Source organism: Equus przewalskii, chromosome 19 (assembly GCF_037783145.1).
Source record: "Equus przewalskii isolate Varuska chromosome 19, EquPr2, whole genome shotgun sequence".
NCBI lineage: Eukaryota > Metazoa > Chordata > Mammalia > Perissodactyla > Equidae > Equus > Equus przewalskii.
Genome location: NC_091849.1, coordinates 54,608,683 through 54,622,540, shown reverse-complemented (window position 1 = coordinate 54,622,540; position 13,858 = coordinate 54,608,683). Strand labels below are relative to the sequence as shown.

The window sequence follows — 13,858 nt, the reverse complement described above, 5'->3', positions numbered from 1 at the left end:
GGTCCCATGTACTAGATGAGACACTAGATAGGAGATGTTAACTAAGACAGAGCCCTTACTCTCAAAGAGCTAACATTTTAGATGAGGGAAAGCACAGACTGGGAACCATTTCACCATGGCTTGGTCTTGTGCAGAGTGCTGTGGGAGCACGGAGGAGACACACTTTGCACAATCTTGGGGCTTAGGAGAGGCTTCCTGGAGGAAGCAGGGCCACGCTGAGTCTCAAAGGATCAGTAGAGTGAGAAAAGAGTTCTTATCAAATGAGAAGGTAATGTCCACATTTTACTAGTCCTAGAGGCTGTTCAAAACCCAGATTTGTCACATTATCACAAACACCACATGATTACACGTTGAGAACAAGCTTTCAGAAATTGCCTAGGGAAAAATTCTTCTACCAACTTAGACTTCCTCCAGCATCATTTATTTCATCCTCTACTGCTAATGAAAATATCTGTTTTTTAATCTTTAGGGCAATTTTTCTCATCCGACAACAATATTTCCATTAATAAGGCTGAAATTTTTTAATTACATACTCCAAGGTCAAATCTTCCTCACAGGAAAGGACGATAATAAAGAGACCACAGCAGTAGGTTGAAATTTCTCCTTCACCAGAGCCCTAAAGAAACTCCTTCCCTTCCTTCCGGCCTCCTCCCACAGCTGTCGGCACAGGTTCCCACACAATACACTCCACCCATTCTCCTGCATGATAAGACAAGGCTTCTCTGGAGAGAGAACTTCTCAACCAGACTTGACCCTGACCCACTCACGAGAGAGCCAAGCACTGCCTGAAGCAGCAAGTCCCTCATATCAAATCCAAAGACACTGAGGCCAGAGCTCTTCACAACCCACTGGCAGTCAGGACAAAGTCATTAAAAGTAAGTCTGAATCCACTAAAGCAGAACGTAGACATACCCTATACCCTACAATTCCAATCGTAGCATACAACCAACAGATAGGTGTTTGCCTAAGATGTCCTGGAATGTTCAGAACAGCAGTGTTGGTAATAACCAAAAGCAAGACAACAAAACCCAAATGCCTTTCAACATCAGAATGAGTAAGTAAATTGTAATAAAGTCAATAAGAGTTGAGATGAATCCAAATCATGTGTCACCTGAGAGGATGAAATGAAAAGAAAATACCATCACTTCTATGATATTCCTGCTCAAGATATATAACTCGAATCTAAACATCAGACAAACCCAAATTGAGAGATATTCTACAAAATAACTAGCCTGTAACCTTTGAAACATAGTTATAAAGTCAAGGAGATATTCCAGACTGAAGGAGACTAAAGAGACTTGACAACTAAGTAACACGCGTGAATTAGGATTGGATCATTTTGAAATAAAGGACATGATCGAGACAACTGGTGAAACTTGAATGGGGTCTGAGGATTACGTGGTAGTTACGTATTGCTGCTAATTACCTTATTTTGACAGCTGAACTGTGGTTATGCGGGAGGACGTCTCTGTTTGTAGGTATTATACGCTAAAGTATTGGTGATGAGACACCAGGTTGGGAACTTATTCTCACACGGTTTAGGGAAAGTTATCATTTTTTACTTGCAACTTCTCTGTACATTTGCAATTATTTCAGAATTCTAAAAAGTTATTAAATTTTTTTTTAAAGTATGTTGGAGGAGGGCAAACACAAACGGGAGGGAGGTGGGAAGGAGAAAGGAATTCAAAGTTCAAATGCTATATTTCTTACCAACAAGTTACAAAGTCTAAGTGCAATTTACCAAAAAAAATGAATTTACTGCTAACCTAGGAACTCATGGAGTTTTGTCTTCAATCTCAGTATGTTTAGATCCCCCATCTTCTGCCCAGAAAGCAGAAAAACATTTGTAAAATTTGCAAAAAGTCTGCCACATATCTTTCTTTGTACATTAGAGTATAAGGAAGATACACTGAACAGCAAACACACATGTGCCCATTTTTATTAGGAAGGAAGGCTTTTTCAGAAGCACCCAAACAACTCATATTTTTCAGCCAGAATTACACTGCATCACATGCACAGACCAACAATTTGGAAAGAAGGAAACCACCATGATCAGCTCAAGGGTGGTACCAAAATTACAGAAGCTTTCTGAAATATGTGGTGATATTTTTGTTTGTCCTGGGGACTGGTGGCCACTACTGCCAGTTAGTGGATGAGGGCAAGGGATGCTCAATGTCCCGAAAAGTACATGGCTGTTTCACACAAAGATATGCTGTCCAAAAAGTCAAGAGAGAAAATGGGTGAACAAAACCAACAATAATAAAAGAAGAGGAATGGGCAACCGTAGGTCACATCAGTGTCTGCCACAGAGACTGACAGCAGGGAAAGACACTGTCCTTATCTGTAAACGGATCTTAGTCCAGGGTAAGTCACAGACAAGCAAAGAAACAATTTAAAAACTTTACTGAGGATAAAAAACAAGCAAACATAGGATTAGAGAGGGAGGAAGAATATTAACAGTTATTAAACACCTATGATGCCAGGTGTTTCATAAATTGCCTTATTTAACATCACCAGAGTTAGCATTTTAGTCTTCCCAAATGTAGATATAGCTGAATTATATATGGTTAGGTAACCCCAGAGAGTCAATAATAAAAATCACCTATACCAGAAAATATTACAATTTTTAACTCAAAAAGAAGGTTGGCCTATATCTTAATCAGTATAACTTAAAAAGAGCCACATTACATAACTTTGAAGTTCTCTTCAGCATTAAGTACCCCAAAAAAGTATTAAAAAACTAGACTTGGATTAAAAGGCATCAATACTCCTAAATGTGTGTATTTTTAAAATGTTATTACTTAACTGTAACACTTGCAACTGATCTCTTAAAAAGCACTGATCATGTTATTTACTCAACACGGCTACCGCTAATTTCACCCAGCAGCAGGCTGTTCATTGCAGCACCAGCGTATCACCATTTCTAGTACTTACGATAAAGACTTTCTTCTACAGTGCCCTCTCCTGACACCAAATACCAATTTAGAACAGAAATCTAGGGGCTATACCAACCACAGGCCACACTAATTGTGAAGTGCTATATGTGAAATCCGTCTCCAAGGAAAAAGGACACGACCTTGAAGAAACCCACAGAGGCCACTCATAAAATTAATCAGCTCACCATTAGTATTACTAGGAAAAAGGAAACTAACTGTGAGTAGTAATAAATAAAAACCTAGTGGTCCTAGAATTACCAGTACAACATCATAAGCCATTTGAATGTCATTACGAAAATTAAATTAACTTATTTCTTAAGAAGTACAGAAGAAAACTACCAAAGACACGTAATTGAAAATGTGAACATGTGGAAATAAAGTGAACGTGGAAATATGGAAATAAAGTGAAATACTCACTGCCAAAGCCTTGGACAGTTTGGCTCTAAATTCATTCAGGATGATTGCTACAATGTCTTTAAGTGGTACATAAGCAAAGCCATTTTCCAAATAGACTTTCCTTCCTCGGAACAAATCCAGAGCATCAGCAAAAGGGATCTGAATTCAGAGTGAAATGGGAAAGGAAGTCAGTACCTGTCATTATGAAATCCTGCTAAGTCTTCACAAGTACTAAGTCTAAACAAAATTCTCCCTGTGAGAAATTCATTAACCAAGAAAAAGCAAACAACAAAAAAGATCAATTTCCACTTCTTAAAACTAAACAATCAGCATCAGGAAGAAGCGGCAGTTCAAAAATGTGTTCATTTCAGAGTAGATGTTCTGAAAAACAGTAATAAGCTAAGTTAGAATGCTTTTTTAATTCTTAACTCATGAATTTACAAATTATAATCCCCAGGATTTAAAACTCCTAACTCCAGCCCTCTAAGCCCACTGCATCCCCTCCTATGACATACTCCACATTTTATTCTGCATCAAGTAGAATCCTAATGTGTATACAATATGTTCAGTGCTGAAAATTACTAGCAAGCAAAGTAATTCCAAATTTCTTCATCTATGTTTCCAGTCTTTCTCTAGAGAAATATATTGGAAAAGCTAATCTCAACACTAAGAAATAAAAATAATAACAAGTTTTCAGTTTTGATATTGAAATAAGTATTTGCCAGTAAATATTTAAAAGAAAAAGACTACTAGTACTCTACTTACATTTTTTTTTAAAAAAAAAAGATTGGCACCTGAGCTAACAACTGTTGCCAATCTTTTTTTTTCTTTCTTCTTCTCCCCAAAGCCACCCAGTACACAGTCGTTTATTCCACTTGTGAGTGCCTCTGGTTGTGCCATGTGGTATGCCACCTTAGCACAGCCTGATGAGTGGTGCCATGTCCACGCACGGGATCCGAATTGGCAAAACCCTGGGCCGCTGAAGCAGAGTGCATGAACTTAACCACTCGGCCACGGGGCCAGCCCCTCTACTTACATTTTTAAAAGTCCTATGAACTATTCTAAAATTGTAAGATATGAACAGAATATGACATTAGTAAACTGTAAAAATCATCCTTACTCTCCAAGAGTTTTTCTCCTTAAAAATAAGGTAAAAAAATGAGGTGAAAAAAATCAGCCCAAATTGCCACGAGCCCAGTTTTAGGGAGGAGTTAAATCCATATGCCTAAGATTCTCCCACATATCCCATGACACCACACAATAAACAGATTGTGTGGTTTTTAACAAACAGCTTTTGATTTATAGATTTCTACGTCTGCAACACAGTCATCATCCTGTAAGAGCTCATCACGTAGTTGCAAAAACAAGACAGACACACACGGAAAGTCAAACAGCTCTACGGGGCAGTATGTGCGACATGGCACCAAACAAAGAGTTCACCCAGCACACATCAGAGGAGGAGGCAAGAGGGCTTATCTCCACAATCCAGGCAAGAGAGGGGGATAGAAGTTTGGACATGTGAGTTCTAGTCCAAGCTCTATTACTGACTAGCCTTATGATTTCAGTACATTTAATGAATGTTTCTAAACCTCAGCGGCAAGATTTATAAAACCAGGGAAGGGAAGGAAGAGATGGTCTAAATGACCCTTAGGGGTTCTTTAGCTCTAATACTCTATGATTCTAGCTTATTAGGGTGGTCACAGTGGAAATAAAAATGCCCAAGCAGAAGCAAAAGGTGATGTGAAGGCTGAGTAACAGGAAATGTGTGGTGTGGGAGGAATAAATACTGATTCCCCCAGTCTAAGCCTGGAAGGCTGACTGAATGATGGCCTAAATGGTAGAAATAGGGAAGCCACGTGGAGAGCTAAGGTGGAGGCAGGATTTTAAACTACTGGCGCTCACCAATAATAATCACTACATTCTTTTCAAAGGAAATTGTGGTGTTGCAGCTATCAAATTTTAACATGAATTTCAGCTTTCCCTTCTTCCCCTTCTGGAATTACTCAGTCCAGCAGTCATTCAATGGGTTAAAGTACAGCAGGTGTCTGTGCTGAGGGCAGAGGGCAGCAGAGGTGGCTCAGCGCGAGCTGCCAGAACCTGAGCAGGTTGAAGACGGCCCTGCCTCAGGAGAGGAAATCGGCAGACGTGTCAGAGCTCTAATGGAACGAGAGAGTCCATGTAGGGCCGACAGTCCGAGCAGGACGTGAGGGCCCAGAGCGGCAAGAAAGGCCTCCATGCAGGGCAGTGATCCAGACACGGTGTTGGGGCCAAGCGGGTGATGAGAGTTTCCCGGCAGGCGGCACCCTGCACAGGTATAGAAGCCTAATATTCCTCTAAGAGAATGGCCTGCAGAGGGGCGCCAGAGCACAAGCAGGGTGAGAGGGCAGTTCATGCAGGAGGACGGCCCGGCACAGAAGGCTGGCACACCCTGAGTGGGGCGAAGATGAAATCCGGCAGGAGACAGGCTATCGTGACAAGTGGCTACACAAACGGGTTCATTACATACATATATAAAGCTCAATGTGAAATGCCTAACAACACCTAGGAAGTACTGCAAAAACTTACATACCTTATAAACGTACTCCAGCTCCAACTTAGGCCCACCTAAACTGGTTGATGAGGCAATGATCTCCTGTTCTCGGAGGTTCTTCTCTTCTTCACTTATCTAAAAGGAAACATAGTTTACACTGCTTAAGAAATTACAAGCCTTCATTCAGTTTTACTAAAATACTTTCCTGTTCTAGTGAAGATTCTATACTTTTATTAAAAATGTTTAAATCTTGATATCTCAAATCATTCCTAATATGATTACTGAATCAATATTATCATTAATGAAGCCAAAATAGGAAAGAAAATTTAAATTCAATATACTTTTGAATTTCTACTCTGTCAATTTCTGAGGACATATACCAAAATAATACCAGCAGAGAAACAAAAAGCATAAAGCAAAAAAGGAAAAGAATTATTAAAAAAAAAAACTGAGGTTAATAGAGATGAAAAATGAGCTTATCCCAATCCAAGAGTTATGTTAATTTATTAAAATATCCATTTGCAGTTAAGAGTAGTTTAACTATTTCTCAATTTTCTAGCCACATAAAACAACTCCAAACTTTAAACACTAGCTTTTCTAGGAACAACTATAAATCCATTATCTCAGACTAATTATGGCTTTACAAAGAAAAGATTGATAGATCTGACTAGATAAAACTTTTTAACTTCTATAGAGGAAAATAAAAGGTCTAAAAATGAAGATGAAATATAAATGACAAACTGAGGGAAATATTTATATCATTTGACATCCGAGTTACTCTCAATAAACCGCTAGGTAGTAGGACCTAAGTACTAGTATTCCAAAAGTAAAACACAGCCAATATTCATATAAGTGAAAATAACCAAAGTAAATTGAAATAATAATGCAGTATTATTTCCCACCTATTAAAAAATGGCAAAAGTCAAAAAGATTTAGAACACATAGTGCCGGGACAATCTTTGCGTGGGGCACTTTGACAATACATATCAAAAAGCCTTAAAACGTGCAGACCCTGACAATTTTACTTCCAGAATAAATCTTAAGTAAATAACAAGACAAATACACAAATAGGAACAACTTCTCTTCATCACAATATTATTTTTAATAATAAGGAAAAAAGCTAAAAGTATTTGGTTAAATAAATCGCAGTAGAACTTCATGTTTCAGTAAAGCAGGCTATATGATTCAGATCAACCTCTCACAGAAATCAAAGAAAAAACACTGATAAAATTTTTAAAAGCATCTCTTTTAAAGCACAGAAGACATATAGATAGATAGATAGATAGATAGATAGATAGATAAAAACCACACCCATATGAAGTGGAGTATCTAACGAGAGACCCTCCCGCTCAGATGCCATGGGCCATCAGGGGAAATCCCCAGCCTTGAACTTGTTGTAAGGTGGTCCCTGATTCAAACACCTAGACACCTGGCAGAAGCAAACTCAAATCTCCTCTGAAGGAAAGTACATTCACAGTATGCCTCAAAGGATTTCTGCAAATACATTTTCAAATACAATGTCAAGCACATTGTATTTTATAAAAAGGCACACAATAAAACATCACTTCATGAGCAAAAACAAAAGAAAAAGACTCATAAAGTATACAGATAACAACTATGTTAATATGTGTAAAGAAATGAAAGACAAGCATGATGATATCTATATGAACAGGAAACTATAAAAAGTGATTTGTGAGAGAAAGATCTTCTAGAAACAGACAAAAAATTCAGGAACAGAAATTAAAAATTCCGGGAAATCATAAAGAAACACCTTAAATTGCAGTAATTGTGCACTAGGTAACTTAGACCAATCCATCTGCATCAAAGGTCTCAGAGGTTACTTAGGAATTGCCAGGCCAAGAGGCAAGCCCTGTCATTTAAAGCCCACTTTTACATTCGTTAATTCTGGGAAAGCAGCTTCAAAGAGACTCTGCCACAAGTGGATAACTGTTCCCTACTCTCTAGGACCTGGAAGGACTTGGATGGACATGAACCAGAAGTTTACCAGCCTTCCTAGGCATCTACAGCCCAGTTTCCAATTATCTTGTGGGCCAGTGACCTCAGATTCTGGATTCGAATTAAAATTATCCTGGACTAGCAGTGCCCACAGGCCCACGAAAGAAACAAATGAAAACCCGTCTGGAGAAAGACACAGCCCTCCTAGGCCTCAATCTACTTCTCCAAATAACTTCCCAAATACAATCTCCAGCACCCAAACAAAGATAAGACAGCACATAAGGAAGCAAGACTCCATGAGTGAGAACTAGACAGGTAGGACCAAAAACAAAAGCGTAAGGGCCAAAAAGAAAGAAACAAAACTGTCATTATTCACAGATTATATGATTAGTACCCTTAGAAAATCCAGAAAAATCCACAGGTAAACTATTAAACCTATTGACCTAATTAAACAAGATTTCTGGAGACCCAGTCAAATACAGAAAAACCAATTGTATTTCTGCATGCCAGCAGCCAAGCTCAACGATGGAATTTTTTTAAAAGTATCAAGTACCTAGGAATAAATCTAATGAAAGATGTGCAGGACCTCCACAAAGAAACTGTAAAACCTTACTGAGGTTAACTGGAGAAAACCAAAATAACAGAGATATCCCACAAACAAGCACCAGAAAACTCAATATTGTAAATGTACCAATTCTCCTCAAATTGACCTATAGATTCAATATGCTCTCAAACACAATCACAATAGCTTGCATGTGTGTGTGGATATTTACAAGCTTGTTCTAAAATGTATATGGACATGCAAAGGACCAAGAACAGCCAAGACAGAAATAAGAAAAAAGATAATCAATCCAATAGAAAAATGAGCAAAAGATAGGAACAGGCACTCAAATGAGAAAGTTCAAAGGGTGAATAAAAATTTGAAAAGATGCTCAACCTCCTTAGTCATCAGTGCAAAATAAAACCATACTGAAAATGTCAACGACACAACACTCCACAGCCATTAGAATGGTTAACATTAGAAATGGAAAAAATAAATGTTGGGGAGAGTGTGGAGGAACTGGAACTCTCACATATTGTTGGTGGGAATATAAATGGTACAGCCACTTTGGAAAAAGATCTGGCAGTTCCTTATAAAACTAAGGATATCTGCCCCTAGGGTCCAGCAATCCCACTCCTAGGGATTTACCTAAGAAAAACGAAAACACATGACCACAAAAAGACTTCTATGATCCCATTTATATGGTAGAAAAAAGTTTGAATAGTGTTGCCTTTTGGAGGATGGGGACAGGCATTTACTAGGATGGAGCATGAGGAAACTCTCGGGGGTGATACTAATGTTTTGTATCTTGGTAAGTTTGAGTTGCACAAGTTTATGCATTTGTCAAAACTCATGAATGGGAGATTTAAGATTTGTAAATTTCACTGTATATAAATTCTCCCTTAAATAAAAAGAACTGTTAACAAACACTGAACTCTAGTCAATAATATGCAGGCTGTAGTATTTGGTGGGAAGTAAACTGATTACTGCAACTTACGTTAAAATGGACTGATGTGTAGATAGAGGAATGGATAATATGCCAGAAAACAAGTATAGTAAAATGGAAATTACAGAATCTAGGTGGATATTCACTGTAAGATTCTTGCAACTTTTCTGTATGTTTGAAATTTTTCACACTACAATTTTGGGGGCAAAGCAACCCAGTGAAGATAATACTACATACCCACCAGGACAACTAAAATTAACTTGGACAACAAAGATGAGAATGTAGAGCATAACCTACTGACAGGAATATAAATTGCTATAATTACTTTAAAAATTCGGCATTATCTCACAAGCTGAAGGTGAACATACCCCACAACCTGGCAATTTCACTCCTAAGTATATACACTGGGGCAGAGATAAGCAAACCTTTTCTAGGAAAGGGCAAACAGAGCCAGCCCTGATGGTCTAGTGGGTAAGGTTTGGTGCTCCCACCGCTTCAGTGGTCTGAGTTCGTTTCCTGGACCTGGAACCACATCACCCCTCTGTCAGTGGCCATGCTGTGGCGGCAGCTCACATAGAATAACTAGGAGGACTTGCAGTTAGAATATGCAACCATGACCCGGGGCTTTGGAGAGAAAAAAAAAAGAGGAAGATTGGCAAGAGATGTTAGCTCAGGGCAAATACTTCCCTGCCAAAAAAATAAAAAGAAAGAAAGAAAAGGCCATACAGCCTTTGCAAGACACAAGGTCTCTGTCACAAGCGTGTAGTTTGCCACTGTAGCAAGAACACAGTCAAATGTAAACAAATGGACATAGCTGTTACAATAAAACTTTATTTATGGACTCTGAAATTTACATTTAATTTTCCTGTGTCAAGAAACGTTATTCTTCTTTTGATTTTTTTCAACTATTTAAAAATGTAAGAACAGTCTTAGCTCACAGGCCAGATAAAAATAGGCAGCAGGCAGCATTTGGCCCATGGGCCTTATTTTGCTGAGCCCTACCCTACAGCAACAGATTTCAAACTGTACCATTCATGAGAATCACCTGGAAGGTTTGTTAAAACACAAATTGCTGGGCTCCACACCTAGAGTTTCTGATTCATAATGTCTAGGGTGGGTCCCAAGAATTGGCATTTCTAACAAGTTTCCAAGTGAGAGGAATGTTCCAGTTCTCAGACCACTGCCCTAGAGAAACATATATACAAGGAAATATGAGCAAGCATTATTTATATAACCATACAGCAACATTATTCATAATAACCAAAAAGTGGAAATCCAAATATGCATCAAAAGCAGAAAAAACAAATAACTGTGGTATATTCACAGTGCAGAATATGGCATAGCAACAAAAATAAACTACAACTTCACACGATGTGTGTAAATCTTAAAAATACATTAAGCAAAATAATCGATATACAAAATAAAACATACCAAATTATTTCATTCATATAAAGTTTTGCTTTAATAAGGAAAATTATATTATTTAGGGATGAATACTCAGAGGAATACTAAAGGAAAAAAGGTAAAGAAGTGATTATCATAAAGTCAGACTTTAAACCTAAGGTTTCCTCTAGGACAGGGAGGAAAGGATTAGTTGAGAAATGGCACAAGGAAGAATTTCAAGAGTAAGAGCAAAGCCCTACAAAGTAGATAAGTAACTGCCCAAACCCTACCATGAAGACAATGATGGCAATATCACCAAACAGAATGGCTGACTGACAGGATCTCACCACCGTGTAATGACTCGCAGTGTTGCTCACTGCGTGTTACACAAAAGCTGAAATACAGCACAGAGGTGGCACTTGAGGTGTGTCAATCTGTAGACCACTCAAAAGCCCATGAAGGTTGAGGTCCACGCATCCCATCTGCTAGTTACTGTGCTAACCATTTTATTTATACTATCTCATTTAATCCTACCAACAACCCTACAAGGTAGACATTATCTTAGTTTTACAGCTAATTAAAAGGAATAGAAATCAAACTGGCTTTCCAACTAAAGGCTGACACTAAAGCCCACAAGAACACGCAGTCTCCAAATAAACAAAATGGTATTACTTTGCAGGAGAACTGAACAAACACGTAACATCAAAATTAATGTAAGAGAAATCATCAATTGAAAATTTTTACCTCAATTCCCTCTGGGTAATGAACAGGATTAAAATACAGAAACTAAAAATATAACTAGATGTCATGAGAAGGCTTAAAAATTTTAACGGGTGTCACAGCACAAATTATATTTAATCGACACTCATTCTAGAGTGTTTAAATTGAGGTTCAGCAATAGCAAATATTTCTCTAAGAGCTAACACCAGATTATTCGGCTTTAGTATTTGCTTTGTTTACATGATCTCTGTTGACAGTAACTTCTCTACTTAACTATTTACCTTTCACTTTGCATTCCACAAGGGAAATCCTTAGAAACTCAAATACACAAGCAGATACACACTGCAGAGAATATTTGAGAGAAGGGAGCTATGTTTTAGACCAGGTTTAGACCATGTTTTAGAGCCAAACTGTAATTCTCACACAGCAACTGATAAAGAAACTGATCAGGGAGATATAGTGAAAGAACAAGAAATCTTAACATCTTCATGACGGTCTTTCATTATTTAAGTGAATTTCCAGCTTGAAATATAAAAATATAAATATAAAAATGCATTTCAAATTTGCTAAAGGAATACTTACTTATTTGAATTTAAATAACATTTTAATATACATGCCTGTTCTCCCCACTGTTAAAGGAGGGTAATTGTAACTGATTACATGTATTGTTTTTTGCCCAAATAGTTTTGACTGAATCTGACAAAACTGAAGTTGAAGCCAAATGTGTTAACCCACTATGGCCCTTTTATAAAATCACTTATTATAGCAATGAAGAAATAAGTATCTTTGAACATACAGATGTTTGTCCTAATAATATTTTGAGTTCTAACTAAACAGATCCCACAGCAATATATAAGTACTGCTTAATACTTTTCCTAGAGTAATGGAGTATCTCTGCTTTCCATAAACTCAATTCAAATATTTGTAGTAACAATACCACAAGTGTTTATAAGCAATTAACTGCTTATGAAGTAAACGTCAGAGAAGCGGGGGAAGCAAACATCAGTTCAACTGTCACAACAGAACACGTTAGTTACAAGAGAGACTTTACCTGTTCAAACGGTCCTCTGCCTTAGAAATACAGTCAAGACTCAATTTAAATTGAGTCTTAGATACAGAGATTAGACTGGTCATTACCTGAGGGGAGGGGGAGAGGGAGGAGGGAGAAAGGGGTGACAGGCACATGTGTACAGTGATGGATGTCATCAGTCATACATCATTGGTGAACATGATGTAGTCTACATAGAAATCGAAATATAATGATGTACACCTGAAATTTATATAATGTTATAAACCAATGTTACCTCAATAAAAATAAACAATTCAACTGCCTGCTTAAAAAACAAAAATCTCAAGACCTTGGATAAAAACTAGAGTAGGCTATTAAAGAATGTAATAAGATTTTCTTTCATTGAAATGTACCCCAAAGAAGTGCCTAGTCTTGCTTACATTAGAAATAATGGGTAAAATTCTAAGGAATTCAGTGTGTCCCTAAACTGTTCACCCAAAGTAACCGGGTGCATTCCAAATCACACACATTCTATCCAGAATTCACGTCATTTCCTGTGTTGTACCCTTTCAGTAAATATTCTGTTTTTCCTTGGTGAATTAAAAAGTTCACCCATTATCACACACATTCTAAATCTTGATTTTTTTTTTAGTTATAACCAAAATTTAAACAGCCAAAGTAAGAGAATTCTCACTGAAATGTAAGATGACTGTCTGAAACTTTAATAATTAGTATAAACTTCTACCGACTTCATTATGTATTTCAAATTTCTAAAATAATCTTGAGTATTCTCTTCTGCTTTCTGTCTAAAAACTACTGGGAAAAATATGAGCCTATTTCATTTCCTCAGACTCCCTCATTGGGCTACCTACTGCTCACCTAGGAAATACTCATCATCTAAAAGAGCAACAAGATTAAATGGCTTCCTGCTTCTACCAACAAACAATTTCACCTAAGAGGGGCCAGCCTGGTGGCACAGAGGTCAAGTGCGCACCTTCCACTTCAGCAGCCCAGTGTTCGCTGGTTTGGATCCCAGGTGCGGACATGGCACCGCTTGGCAAGCCATGCTGTGGTAGGCATCCCACATATAAAGTGGAGGAAGATGAGCATGGATGTTAGCTCAGGGCCAGTCTTCCTCAGCAAAAAGGGGAGGATTGACAGCAGATGTTAGCTCAGGGCTAATCTTCCTCAAAAAAAAAAAAAAGAATCTCATGTAAGAGTAAAAACAGAGAAGGAAGAACAATTATAAATGCAGAGAAACAGCAGAAAGTATATAGTTTTTGCCATTGTAGAAGCCTGAGTTCAAATCTTAAATAAGTTAAATTAACCTCTTCACACCTCAATTTCTTCATCAGTAAAATGAAGAAAATAATACCCATTTCATGTAGCTTTTAAATAAAAGTATGGAAAGTGTCTAGAACAGGAATAACAATAGCATGCC

At 37.7% G+C, this 13,858-nt stretch overlaps 1 protein-coding gene across 6 annotated transcripts in view; it reads right to left on the bottom strand.

Moving 5' to 3' along the window:
• Nucleotides 1-13,858, bottom strand: part of PRIM2 (DNA primase subunit 2) — a 351,775-nt gene that overhangs the window by 296,455 nt on the left and 41,462 nt on the right. For all 6 annotated transcript variants that reach the window (XR_011530149.1, XM_008517711.2, XM_070586357.1 and 3 more), the window contains exons 6-7: nucleotides 5,902-5,997; nucleotides 3,354-3,491 (exon numbers count right to left, since the gene is read on the bottom strand). Coding sequence is in view for 5 of the 6 variants with exons in the window: in XM_008517711.2 (XP_008515933.2) it covers nucleotides 3,354-3,491; nucleotides 5,902-5,997 (234 nt within the window). In the remaining variant the exon portion in view is untranslated. The remainder of the gene's footprint in view (nucleotides 1-3,353; nucleotides 3,492-5,901; nucleotides 5,998-13,858) is intronic.